At 46.7% G+C, this 12526-nt stretch overlaps 5 protein-coding genes across 5 annotated transcripts; 2 read left to right on the top strand and 3 right to left on the bottom strand.

Annotated features, from left to right (window-relative positions):
* Positions 1-1227: 1227 nt before the first annotated feature.
* F4822DRAFT_432966 (alpha/beta-hydrolase) lies at positions 1228-3030 on the top strand (the record flags this gene model as incomplete). Its single annotated transcript, XM_051461746.1, has 2 exons — positions 1228-2261; positions 2334-3030. 2 exons carry the CDS (start codon positions 1228-1230, stop codon positions 3028-3030), a joined length of 1731 nt encoding a protein of 576 aa, XP_051310195.1.
* A 56-nt stretch (positions 3031-3086) lies between these two features.
* Positions 3087-4895, top strand: F4822DRAFT_363231 (uncharacterized protein). Its single transcript, XM_051456145.1, has 2 exons — positions 3087-3522; positions 3569-4895. The coding sequence occupies exons 1-2, from the start codon at positions 3388-3390 to the stop codon at positions 4802-4804; spliced, it is 1371 nt and encodes a 456-aa protein (XP_051310194.1). The 5' UTR covers positions 3087-3387; the 3' UTR covers positions 4805-4895.
* F4822DRAFT_363226 (Sodium:solute symporter family-domain-containing protein) lies at positions 4896-7672 on the bottom strand. The gene is made up of 7 exons (XM_051456144.1): positions 7425-7672; positions 7277-7373; positions 7180-7224; positions 6798-7129; positions 6525-6745; positions 6303-6474; positions 4896-6248 (listed from the first exon to the last, which is right to left on the bottom strand). The coding sequence occupies exons 1-7, from the start codon at positions 7501-7503 to the stop codon at positions 4987-4989; spliced, it is 2208 nt and encodes a 735-aa protein (XP_051310193.1). The 5' UTR covers positions 7504-7672; the 3' UTR covers positions 4896-4986.
* Positions 7673-8313: 641 nt separating this feature from the next.
* On the bottom strand, positions 8314-8985 carry F4822DRAFT_415111 (uncharacterized protein). Its single transcript, XM_051459201.1, has one exon. The coding sequence runs from the start codon at positions 8838-8840 to the stop codon at positions 8652-8654; it is 189 nt and encodes a 62-aa protein (XP_051310192.1). The 5' UTR covers positions 8841-8985; the 3' UTR covers positions 8314-8651.
* A 7-nt stretch (positions 8986-8992) lies between these two features.
* On the bottom strand, positions 8993-12453 carry F4822DRAFT_445871 (uncharacterized protein; the record flags this gene model as incomplete). Its single annotated transcript, XM_051463437.1, has 6 exons — positions 8993-10153; positions 10234-11271; positions 11343-11559; positions 11617-11748; positions 11846-12253; positions 12319-12453. The coding sequence occupies 6 exons, from the start codon at positions 12451-12453 to the stop codon at positions 9231-9233; spliced, it is 2853 nt and encodes a 950-aa protein (XP_051310191.1). The 3' UTR covers positions 8993-9230.
* Positions 12454-12526: the final 73 nt, after the last annotated feature.

Genomic DNA, 12526 nt, shown 5'->3' with positions numbered 1-12526 from the left:
AAGGAAAAGAAAAAAAGAGACCTCTCCCCGATGATATATATATATATAGATTATGTGACGACGTGTCGAGGCCGCTGAGAGTGGAGAGGTGTTGCTAGGACTTCCTCACTGGAGGAGTACCCTGCCAATAACGTAATGACGAAACCCGGGTTTGGGATTGGGATGACTTGGTAACGAAATCTGATTTATATTGTCAAAAGGAAAGGCTAGACTTATAGATGACGATAATGGAGTTGGTAGATAAATTTGTGTCTTCGGGTTAGAATTGATGGTGATTTCGTGGAATTCGTACTCGGTCGCGTGTTTGTCTTCGGATCTTCTCTGTTGTGGCTTCTCTGTTATGACTTCAACCTGGATCTAAGTCACTCAAGTGCCTAAGTAGCCGGTTTAGCATTAATGCCTGCGTATGATTTCAAGAGCTACATTTCTCCCTCCTTCTTCATTTTCGTTTTTGTCTCTGTCTTCTTTATTCTCTTGATAATTGTTGTTTATTTTGGAATTAATTCGACGGACCAGAGCTCACTTAAACTCATCATAAACTAGCCTCTTCAGGTTAGCGTAAGGACGCTCGGATAGATAGCTATATGTCATGTAACCTCATCGAATTATGTTCTAGTACAAAGATACTAGCTTTGGAAGACATTTAGAATCCTATATTATGTTCAATTGGCAAGGGATTGGTATCCTATAAGTAGCATTGGTACTTTAATAACATGAACTTATGATATAGTAGAACGGCAGGGAGAAAACAACACTCGTATCTCGAGCTGTAACCCTAGACGGAGCACGAAATAGCGTAGTATGACAACAAAAAGCAATGTACGGAACCCCCGCACGGTATGACCATTCCACTGCAGATAAGAAAATGAGATTCCTATTCCAGCTAGAGTGGTAAGGCAACCGTACAGCGATGCCGTAATCCCGGGCTCTATCCCAGCGAACACGACCTTCAGCAGATAGGATAACTTCCACCGCCAATGGCGTCAGCTCATTACCTCAGCTCCCTTACCAAGCATTGCTCCGTTGCAGGCCATTGTAGGCAGGAGAAAATCTTGGGTCCGCTAAGATTAATCCATGCCAACCACGCAAGGACCCCAAGGTGATAGTGACGGCTGTCGACGATCTTTTTATAAGGCGCCACGCCGCCTGCATTCCACCAATTTATTTTTTTTCTTTTTCCCTCTTACGTCCGTTCGTTACGTACACGTCAATTCAATTGCCACCGCGATGTCGTCTCCGCTTACACGATCGCTGCTGCTCGTGGCTGCGGCAAGCCACGGGATTGCCCAGTTTGTTCCACCGCCTACGTCGCTTAAAGAAGTCACCGGGCATTTGGATATTCCCGTTCGGTACAAGGAGGTTCCAACCGGGATATGCGAGCTAGATCCCGATGTCAAGAGCTACTCGGGATACGTCGATGTAGCAGAGGATCAGCATATTTTCTTCTGGTTCTTCGAAGCTCGCAATCAGGACCCCGAAGAGGCTGATTTGACCGTTTGGATCAATGGTGGACCTGGCAGCTCGTCAATGATAGGCCTGTGGGAGGAGTTGGGACCATGCCGATATGATCCGTTCGGAAATGTCCTGAGCAACGAATATTCATGGTCCAATGTTAGCAATCTCCTAGTCATTGACCAGCCGACCCAAGTGGGATTCTCCTACTCTAAGCCAGTCGATGCATGGCAATCTAATGATGGACACATTGTGACTGTCGCGGATGGCGTATGCCCGGATTACGCACCCGAAGGCTCATGCGGAACTTATTCATATCCTAATATCACATTAACGGCAAATTCAACCGCCAATGCTGCTCCCAACTTCTACAGAACCCTACAGGGATTCATGGGAGCCTTCCCACAATACTCACGGAACGCTTTCCATTTCGCAACTGAGAGTTATGGTGGTCATTACGGTCCCATCTTTAATAAATACATCGAAGAGCAAAACGCGAAGAACATCTCCGGCGCGAAGGAGATCCAGCTTCAGTCGGTACTAATAGGCAACGGGTGGTTTGACCCGCTTCTTCAATACCAGGCTTATTACAACTTTACCGTCTTCCCGGGAAACACTTATGACTGGTTTCCTTTCAACGAGTCTATCGAATCCATGTTCTACAACAATGTTTATGGTCCTGGTAACTGCGTCGACAAACTTAAAGACTGCTATGCTACCCAAGACAATGTGATCTGTAACGATGCTGATAGCTTCTGTGCATACATGGTCGAGTCTGTGTACGATGACATCCTTGGCCGAGACGAATAGTAAGTAATTTCCACCGCCACAACCCCCCACGTATCCTACGGGAGGTATGATAGTCACTAACATCTAATAAGCGATTCGCGCGAATTGACTCCGGATCCGTTCCCGTACGGATTCTATCTAGACTACTTGAACTCGCCAAAACTGCAGGAAGCTATCGGTGCCTATACCAATTTTTCCACTAGCAGCAACGTGGTAGGCCAAGCTTTCGAAAACACCGGAGACGATAGCCGAGAGGCGGGTACGGTGGAAGCCATTCGTTACCTCATCTCGAAGAACATTACCGTGGCCATTTATGCGGGAGACAGCGACTATAACTGCAATTGGCTAGGTGGAGAAGCCGTAGTGGAAGAGATTGCCGCGCCGGGATATGCCGATGCGGGTTACACGGACTTAATCACAAGCGACAACATAACCCACGGTCAAGTTAAACAAGCCGGCAAATTCAGCTTTACGCGAATTTACGAGAGCGGCCACGAGGTCCCCTTTTACCAACCTCTCGCTGCACTTGAGTTGTTTGAAAGGGTTATAAAAGGCTACGACGTCAAGACAGGGAAGGATATCGTGCAAGCGGAGTACGTTACTCAAGGTACACCGAAGAGCACTTACCACCAGGGCAATTCTACGTTCCAATGGACGGTCACGCCGAGCAATGCTACCTATGATGTTAATACTAATAAGCCGGGTGCTGCTTGGCAACCACCGCAGCAGGCTGTACTCATGAAGAGGAGCTTTAAGTCTCGTCCCGTAGCCGGGCGTCGGGGCAGGTAAATGTCCACCACGATACGCGGGGGATTAAAATAACTATAAATGAACTACTATATGTATCTAATCATAGTAGCTTTAATGTCTCGAATGCATTAATGTCTTATTTTATGATATTTTCCGACGCTCCTAGCGTTTCTCGTTTGGCCCGATCATCTTGGTAGCAGTTGTTGCCTGGAATAATTTCCACACCGCCTCCAATCAATGCCGTGCACCCAAACTGTCGGGTTTAAAAAGATCCCCTACAACTCAAGATATCCTCGAACAAAATTGGGGGAAATTCAGACACTTCGAAGCATTAAAAAAAACTGAACTTGCATCCGCGGCCCCTTACCTCAACTTTTGTTCAACAAATCTTTCGAAATGTCGCTGTGGCTATGTGATTGGGACAACTGCAAAAAACCAGCTGTTCAGAGAGCGGGAGATTGTCTTCTCTGCGACAAACACCTTTGTCGGACTCACCTGCAAGACCAATGTCATAAATGTCCTAAACCAGAGGTATGCAATACGCATTAAAACTAGGCAACACGGCTGATGTCCTTAGGAAAATTGGGAAGACTATTCTGACCAATATGCAGTCACCGAAATCCGTCGATTGAATGAGTTAAGTCGTCGAATAGATGAGTCAAAACTTTGTGCACGCGCAACACAACTCCGAGGGGGAATCCCTTGTGCTATTAACTTGTCCACGAAGCACCTGTCGAGTATGATGGGCGGTCAGAATTGTCATGCTGAAATTACATTCCAAGACAATGTCAAATGGCTCGCACGGTTTCGTCTGGTCAAGACATCATCCCCTCCAATGGAAGTCCATGATTATATACTTCGAAGCGAGGTAGCTACCATGAATTTCTTACGGAAACATACGCGCGTTCCCTTGCCAGAGGTTTTCGACTGGGCATGCGAATCCGATCCACAAAATCCATTAGGTGATGTTGGCTACATCCTGATAGAAAAGGTAGAGGGGGAGCCGCTGAATTGGCAGCTGGCAACTCCGTCGCAAAAGGAAAAGGTCATGCAGCAGTTGGTCGACATTTTCCTTGAGATTGAGAAGCATCCGTTCGATACAATAGGATCGATAATGCCGGCGACGGATCCAAACGCATTCGAGATACAGGGCTTCGCACAGCATGCAACCTTCCGTCCAGGATGTGGAGGACCCCTGGGCCCTTTCCACTCCTCGCTGGAGGCGGCACGCGTCGTCATCGAGACATACCTTACTATGATATTGAGCGGTGAGATTGCGGCTACATATCCGATAGACGTTTATCTTATGCACCGATTTTGTCTGGATATTCTAAATAATATCGGGAAAGAGATCCTGTCAGAAGGGAAGTTTTTCCTCAAGCATCCCGATGATAAAGGCGACCACATTCTCGTCAATAAAGATTACGATATCGTTAGCATCATAGATTGGGAATGGTGCCAAACTGTCGCAAAGGAAGATGCCTTCTCCTCCCCATGTATGATGTGGCCGGTCGCAGAGTTCTACGATGGTTCTAACGAACTATCTAATGATGAATTGCGATTTGCTAGTATCTTCAGAGAGAGAGGCCGTAGTGATCTGGCCAACTATGTCACCACTGGCAGAAAGGTGCAAAGATTGTTTTTTGCTCTCGGCCCGTGTTACGACGATCATCAAATATTTATAGATCTTTTCATTGGCCTTAAACGAACATTTGGTTCTGAAGAGGAAGGATGGGAGGAATGGAAGACCAAGGCCCTTGAAAAATGGAAGAGCGACAAACTGTTGCAAGATTTGCTACAAAGCAAGACATAACCGATGAGTCTCCTCGTCGTGCTCTATTAGCTTAAACTTGGTCTATAAGCTCTATATAGGCGGTAACTTAGCTACTTAGGTATATGCGAATAGGGTTGGGCGTGCCATGCCCTATTCGTACGTGATATCCTCTTCCCATGTTCTCTATTCTAACCACCTCGCGTTCCCGTAGATTTCCCATCTCACGCCTTCCCGACCTTCCTCTTCAACCACGCCCCTGAAGCCTTATAAACACCTCGTGCGCCCTTGATAATCTCATGCCGTCCATCGTAAAGAGGGTATATAGCAACAGCGAAAAACGAGAAGAACTGCCAAGCAATGGCTACAACAACCCACCCACTAAAAAACGGCTTCGTGAAAATGTAGTCGCGGTACAGTGGCATCGGCCAAGCGACGAAAGTAACCAAAACGATGAAGATGAAGAATCCCCATGCTATCTTGTACCACCTTCGGAGTTCTTGTAGTGTTGCTTCACTAAATGGATGTTGAACTTCTTCAATTGGTGTGGTTTCCTTGCCAGCTTTATTTCGGTGTCTTCGTCGTGGGGCTGTCGTTGGTGGGGCACTCTTCTCAGCGTCAGACGTGATAGCAATGCTGTTTCCAATATCTCTCGCAACTCCTTGATCATCGGTCTGGATTTCATGCGACAGGTAAACAGGCTCAGGAGGCGTGGGGTTCTTTTCATTAGCTTCACGTCCAGGTTTTTTCTCGTCATTGATGGACGATTCTTCTGACTCTTCAGAAGAAATTGCGAGGGGATCCGTACGGTATTCGTCCGCCAGCTCAATGCGGAGGAACTCACGCCAATCAAATTTATACGGCCTATATTGTGAAATCAAAAAAGAGTATATCGCCGGCGAGAAAAATGACCCGCACGCGCCGTACAATGCTGGTGGTCCAGCTTCGGTGGTTGTCAGGCTGATGCTGCCATATAGGGCTTTAGCACTACCAAGCCATATAGCCAGTCCAGTGAAGAACCCAAGCACCGGAGACAGAATGGCCGCGAGTCGCGTCTGCCCAGACCAGCACAGCGTTAAGGCTAGAGGAATAATTCCCGGGCAAGACAGAATAGGACGGAAATATCCGATCCAAGTCATATCGGCACCACCGTAGTTAAGCGCGAGCGAAATACCCGTAATGAAGAAAGCATGCGCGATAACTGCCAGATGGCTCACATGCAGTAGTCGCTTGTCGCTCGCCTTTGGGTTGATGTAGGTCTTGTATACGTCGAATGACAGGATAGAGCTAACCGCAATTAACGAAGAGCTTATGGTCGAGGTGAGAGCCATAAACATCAATACGAATAAGGCGACGATGCCCTGTTCGCCGATGAGCGCCTTCACTGTGTAAGGCATTACGAGCCCGGCGTTGACCTCGGCACTTGTGAATTCGCCCGGATATGACGGGAAGATAGGCGTGTTGTGAATAGCTCGCGCAGTCAATCCTTCTACGAGTCAGCAATTCTCACCAAGACCCCAATTATGCGAAATCTACTCACCAACCACAGTACCAATCGCCCAAGGTATACCGAAGATCGAAATCGCCGCAAGATTGTAGCCGGGAACGGTAGCAGAAACTTCGCTTGCAAAGCTCTTTTGCCAAAAAGCCGTATCCATGACAACAAGCGCCAGATTTCCGAACTTCAAAATTAAAGCCCACAGAATCGCATCCTGTCAATGGGTTAGAACTGGGGATTCCGGATAAAGGTCAATTGGCTCACCTTGGATTTGAATGTAAGGAGTGACCCCTCAAAATTGCCCGGGATGTAATTTTCAGCTGCTGTTGCGACCACCTTATCGTATAGGCCTCCTAATCCTCCTATTGCTTCATGTGTCAAGATGCTAATCGTGAAGTAAATGATGATTACCAGAGCAACGGTAGTATGTAGGTAATCAGTAAGGAAAGTAGCCTTTAGACCTCCTACTGCTGTGTATAACACCACTGTTTGACAGTTAGTCTTCGTGATCAAAAACTCGCACATAGCTCCACTTACCTCCTAGGGGAATCAAAACCGTCGCCGCGACAAAATGCATGCCAGAGATTCCATATATGAGCTGTGAGCCTGTGAGGATCATAGAAGCGCAGCCGAAAACGTTGTTCGTCAAGTTTAGAATGATGAAGACGACGTGCCCGATCTTGCCGTATCTCATTTTTATGATCTCCAGGGATGTGTGTGCGTACGGCACTCTTAACTTCGCAATTATACCAAGAGCCGCCATTAAGGCAATCTGGAAGCATAATCCTGTCGCCCACCAAAGAGGCACCGCCAGGCCAAAGCGATAACACATCGCAGCGCTGAACACGGTCTCATTGATCCACATCCAACTGGAACCAATATTTAGCCCTTGTTGATACAAATAGAATGAATGTGTTACCTTGAAAATACAGCTGAAGCTGTCAATCCGATGCCAACCGACCGACTAGAACGCTATTAGCGAGTCCAATTATAAGGGAAATCATGGGAGACCATACTTCGCCACCATGAACATTTCAGATGTCCCTGAGTCCTCGGAAAGGAATACTTTCTGAATTTTGACTGCAGCAAGAATTACAGCACAGAAAGCAACACCTAAAAAACTTGGTCAGCAACATTTTTAACAATGATAGCGATTTTACTTACCCAGCCCGATGAGTAGGCCATACCCCGTCGACTGCGGCACCAGCGTAATGCCGTGCACGCCTAACTCCAACTGAGACATAACTGCTGTGTTTACTTAGGTAGAAAGTAAATAAATACGCCGGCTATAATTAGGTGTAAGTCAGGTCTTTAGGTACCCGAATAGGTAAGCAAGTAGATACTACTACAGCCTCAAAGACACAGCATTACTCCCAATATCTCAAGGAGGAAGGTGAAGGCACGGAGAGAGGTTCATATCAAATAGAAAAAAAGGTAACCCTATCACCTTATTAAGCATTCCGAAGGCCCTCTTCCGGAGGCGCTCCAGAAAACGCCTCCGATCGTAGGGTGCGACCCCATATCGCGCGTCACGCAGTGGGGGCGAGATATTGCGTTATACATGTATAACCCTCTGCTTGTCCTACTTAGGTAGATAAGGCGCGCTACAGGGTGTGATGTGCAGGCACATCGGAAGCGGGTGGTAAGTGGGCGCCGAGTTAGGTATCGCAGTGGTCAGGATGGGATGACGTGCGACCCGTACAGAATGGCGGAAGTTGAATGCGTCAGGGGCTCTACGCCGATGCGCCAACCTGCGAACAGCAAATTCCCTCGTGTTTTCTCCATTATAAGCGGAATTATATTCGGACATAATTAATTGTAGTATAAGAGAAAAAATAATAAATCGGTAGACCTCACGTATGATAAGAACTATCATGAAATCACCGCCTGGGAAGATGGCGTGCGGAGAGCTAGCATGAAAACATGGATGATGATAATCCGGATCCTCACCATATGGGAGCTAATTTAATTAGAACAAATCCCAATAGTTTCTTCTCGTGAAAATGAGGCAGAGGTGGATTCAGTGGACTATAGTCGAATTGAAGGAACAGCAACGGAAACAGAGGAAGTTGAACTACCTACCTAGGTAGGTATATTAATTACTTGACTCTCCAGAGACAAAAAGCCGTATCGATTAAGCGAGATGACAGTGCAAATATGCTGTAGTTTGTACCGTATTATTCACTCAGAATACAGGGTGTGAAGCGCTATACTTCACCAACCTGTTACAACAAGTAGCCCCCATAACCCCTGAAAGTGAGAGATGTCAGCACATACTAAAGGTGCCTATTATCGAGAATAATACCTAGGTACCCCATAATTATCGATGGTCGCTACTGTACTGGAAACACTGTAGAGTCCCAAAATCTTGGCCTATGCCGATTCAACGCTTTAACCTTCAATCCCGGCAAGCGAACATAACGTTGCTAAGACTTTCTGGCCCTTTTCCTTATCTTCGACCCAGGGGGGAGAATTCTTCAAAAAGCCGCCCGACGTCGATAGGACCGGGTCTAATAACGAAGCCTGTCCGTTTCCGATACGAGGGCTTGCGCCACCAACTTCTACTAAGAATCGGCACATCTTTATATCACCATATTTTGCTGCTATGCGAAGCGGCTCGTCCGGGTGAGCTTATGGGTGGTCCTTATGCCCCGCTCTCACGTCGGCTCCGCCTAACTTCAATAAAATTCTTGCGACTTCAATCTGGGTTCCGACGCCCCCCCCCCCCCCCCCAAGTGCATAGAGGGCCAACAAGCCAGCATAAAGGTGTCTCACCACTGTCATTGGACTGGTTTACGCCGCCTTCGAAGTGAGTAATCAAAAGTTTAATATTCTCTGGTCGAGCATACCGCACTGCATAGTGGAATATATTATCCCCATTGTCGCCAGAGTACCGAAGGTACCTGTCGATGCCCTCTCGTTTGAGCATACAGCGTAGGATATCCGTATACGGTGACTCGGCGGCTTGTATCAAGAAGGAAGCTTCCCAGATCTTTGTGTATCGCATAGGAGGTCTTGTCTTATGAACGGATAATGGGCGACTGCATCAAATATTATTTCGACGTATTCTTGACAGTCAAAAGCAATAGCGGTGCGTACGAGTTCAGTCGTTCGCTTCCCTTGAGCTATCGTGGTAATTGCTGGGCCCATCGAAAGATCGAACAGGCCAACAGCTTTTTCGGCCCCTTCCTTTTCTTTGGTTATCCCGACAAGGCCTAATACCCACCAAAAAGTTCCCAAAATATATGGCGCATTTTCAGGCGTGCAATACCTAAATAACAACTTCGTACTAGGTAAATCCCCGTGCTCTAGTAACGTGCGCGTGGCCATTTCGGCCGACTCAGCTTCGCATTTTAGACCTTTGATGTCGCAAGTTTGCAGGAGGTTCTGTAACACTTCCGTAGAGCCGTATATAGCCATGAGAGAAAGCGAATCCAGCAGTGGCATAAATTTATACAACCACACTATACGGTATTGAGAGCGCATCCACTTGTTCGGCCAAATCTTTACCCTGTCTGACTTCGCCTTGGTTAACTCTACAATGTCCGGAATACTAGGAACGCACTCTGCTGCAGATTGTTTCAAATGATGGGGCAATAAACAGGAGGCATAATCGAAGAACTCTCCAAACTTCGATTCGATCTCTTGCCTCTTCTCTGGGCTGTATTCCCAGTAGCAATCGCTACAAAACGCATTATAATATTCTTCCGAACCAAATTCATCCAGAAGGAGGTAACGAACGCATAGGCGTAAAAGGTTTGCTTCTAGTTGATCGCGTCGCTTCCGAACTTCTGCCTTCGAAGGCTTGGAAATTTCCGGCGAACGACTCCAATCCGAGGGGGGAATTTGGAGAACCAACTCTTTGAGAGATTGATGCACGAATTGTACCTCATCTTTCGGTGGATTGTGTATGTCCCGCCCAAAATGAATGGACGTAGCAGGTCCAAAACTCTCTGCTCATCCACATATTCACGAAGGTCTTGGAGTTTTCGAGATTCCTCTGGAAGATCGGCTATTGCCACGGCCCAACTCAGCTCGGTAAGGCTTAGGGGTCTTTTAGCAACGGCAAGTATTTGCAATGCATTTATGATTATTCTTTTGTTGTCTGGGTCTGATTGGCTTGCTTGTGTGATGAGTTTGTCGTATAATGTCGGTAGTGCTGTGTGGGAGATCTCATTACGTATGAAGCGTCTTAGCGGGCCTGGAGCGCTGATTTTGCGCCTCTGAATAAGATCGACCGATAACCTAACCCAGATTGCGCTTCCTTTTGCCAATTCATTCAACTCCTCGACCACCAACTTCCGAGCATCCGGTTCAAGCCGCCTCAACTTAGTATCTACAGTATGCTGCACGATAATAGCATCGCGTTCAACTTTAGTTGGTACGCGGGCCTTCAATGCGACTTTGAGCAGGTCCTCGGTTTCCTTTTGAAACCGCGAAGAAAAACATATTTTAAAATGCGGCGCTCTCTCCAAGAGATTATTGAAGAAGGTAAGAAGATCAATGCGGGAATTATAATCGCACTCGTCGAGGCCATCAAGAACCACAAATAGAGGCCTTCCGAGAGCTTCGATGGATGTTGAAAATAACCCCCCAAGCTTCTCAAAAGATGAAGTAAGGTCTATGCCACCTAAAATCTTGGTTTCGTCATACCACTTCTTGAATTCAATCTTCAAGCCTTCTTGTTGACTAAGGAGTTGGAGAATGAGACTTGAGTAGATGAAAGTAGCCTTCCCTGTCTCACCATCCTTGCAATAATGGAAACATAGAAGAGGTTTCGGTATGTGAAAATCTCTCTGCCTAAGCAATTCATCAATCACATAGGCTATTGTCACGGTTTTGCCGCAACCCATATCTCCGAGAATGATCATTTGTTGCTGAGTTGGCGTATCATACCATGTACTAAACGTTCTAGCGATCCATCGGCAGGCTTCATCAGTCCTTATTCTCCTCATCTCACTATGGAACTCGCTACGAGCTTTGGTTTTGCCAGAATCAAGAAGTTTTTCGACTAAGTTATAAGTTGGCACCTGGACAAAGGTTTTTTTTAGAGAGAAAAAAAAATATGGGTAGGCTTCGTACCTTTTTCATCCAGTACCATCGTTTTGATATCTCTAACAAGCGTTGCTACCACTGTGTCGATTTGGAATTTAAGCTGCCGAGCGTGTCTATTGAAGTCGTTGATGATTGGCGACATCTTTTGATGGTACTGTTCAACTAACACGCCTGCTCTACTTTCGAATATTCTGATTGCAGTGATGTAGAATTTTATCATGTCTTTATATACCGTGGCAAGGGCCTAGCGAACGTGGTTAGTGTCTGATTCTAAAGGAATAATCGGAGATAATAAAAATACTTCACGAATAACTCTACTGGAGTTGAGACTTTGGCCCAAGGTATCGCACTGGTCAATAATCGGAATATTCTCCAACATCTCAACAATCTGCTGACTAAATTGAGATCTAGCGCCACAGATACAAACGGCAAGCTGCGATGTACGTTAGCCTAGAACTGGGTTTACATGGCATCCATGAACCATACTCTTCCATGCTACCCGTACGCTATTATAGGGAAGGGTTTCTTACAGTGACCACGCTTTTCACGGCCCCCGAGGCTGCTTTGGCAGTGGGATCAAGGCTCAAAAGAGGATCTGCTAGATCAATAGCATTCTTGACCACCTGTAGGGGCTTTTGCAATTTCTCTAAACCCCTTTGAAACAATGAATCGCCATGCTTATAGGATATTTCCTCCACATTGTCGAAGAGCTCCTTGAGATTTGTATATTTTTGAACGATTTTCCTCTCCTCTTCAGTTAATGATGAGATGGCGTCTCTATAAGATACGCTCCACGGATCACTGCGTGCTTCTGCATCGCCACGCTCGACGTTGCCATCTACGTCATCCTGGGCGGTTGGTGCGGGATCAGTGACTTGTGATATTGGTGTCTGGTTGAAAACCAATTTGCAGTGTCTGCTGCTCGTAGTCCCCGATCGCTGTCCTGTTTATCTAGTATTAATATACTAATAGTGATAATATCAAAGCATACCTACCCGTCTACGGCCTCCGGTTCATTTGAAGAGTCTCGTTGGGAATTATTTTCTTGTTGGGGGCCGGGGTCGGGTGCGAGGGGGTCATGGTGGCTCGACCTCCCCAGCTTCCTCGAGAACCACTCTCTAGTCTTCCCCGTTACCATCTTTGCCAAGGTGGATAAGGCACCACGGTTCCAGTTATTTGGGCCTCGCACAATACGAAACACAAATATGAAG

This window comes from Hypoxylon trugodes (assembly GCF_022578975.1).
Source record: "Hypoxylon trugodes strain CBS 135444 unplaced genomic scaffold F4822scaffold_9, whole genome shotgun sequence".
NCBI classification, from domain to species: domain Eukaryota; kingdom Fungi; phylum Ascomycota; class Sordariomycetes; order Xylariales; family Hypoxylaceae; genus Hypoxylon; species Hypoxylon trugodes.
The sequence above is the reverse complement of the archived record's forward strand: the minus strand, read 5'-3'. Positions and strand labels throughout refer to the sequence as shown.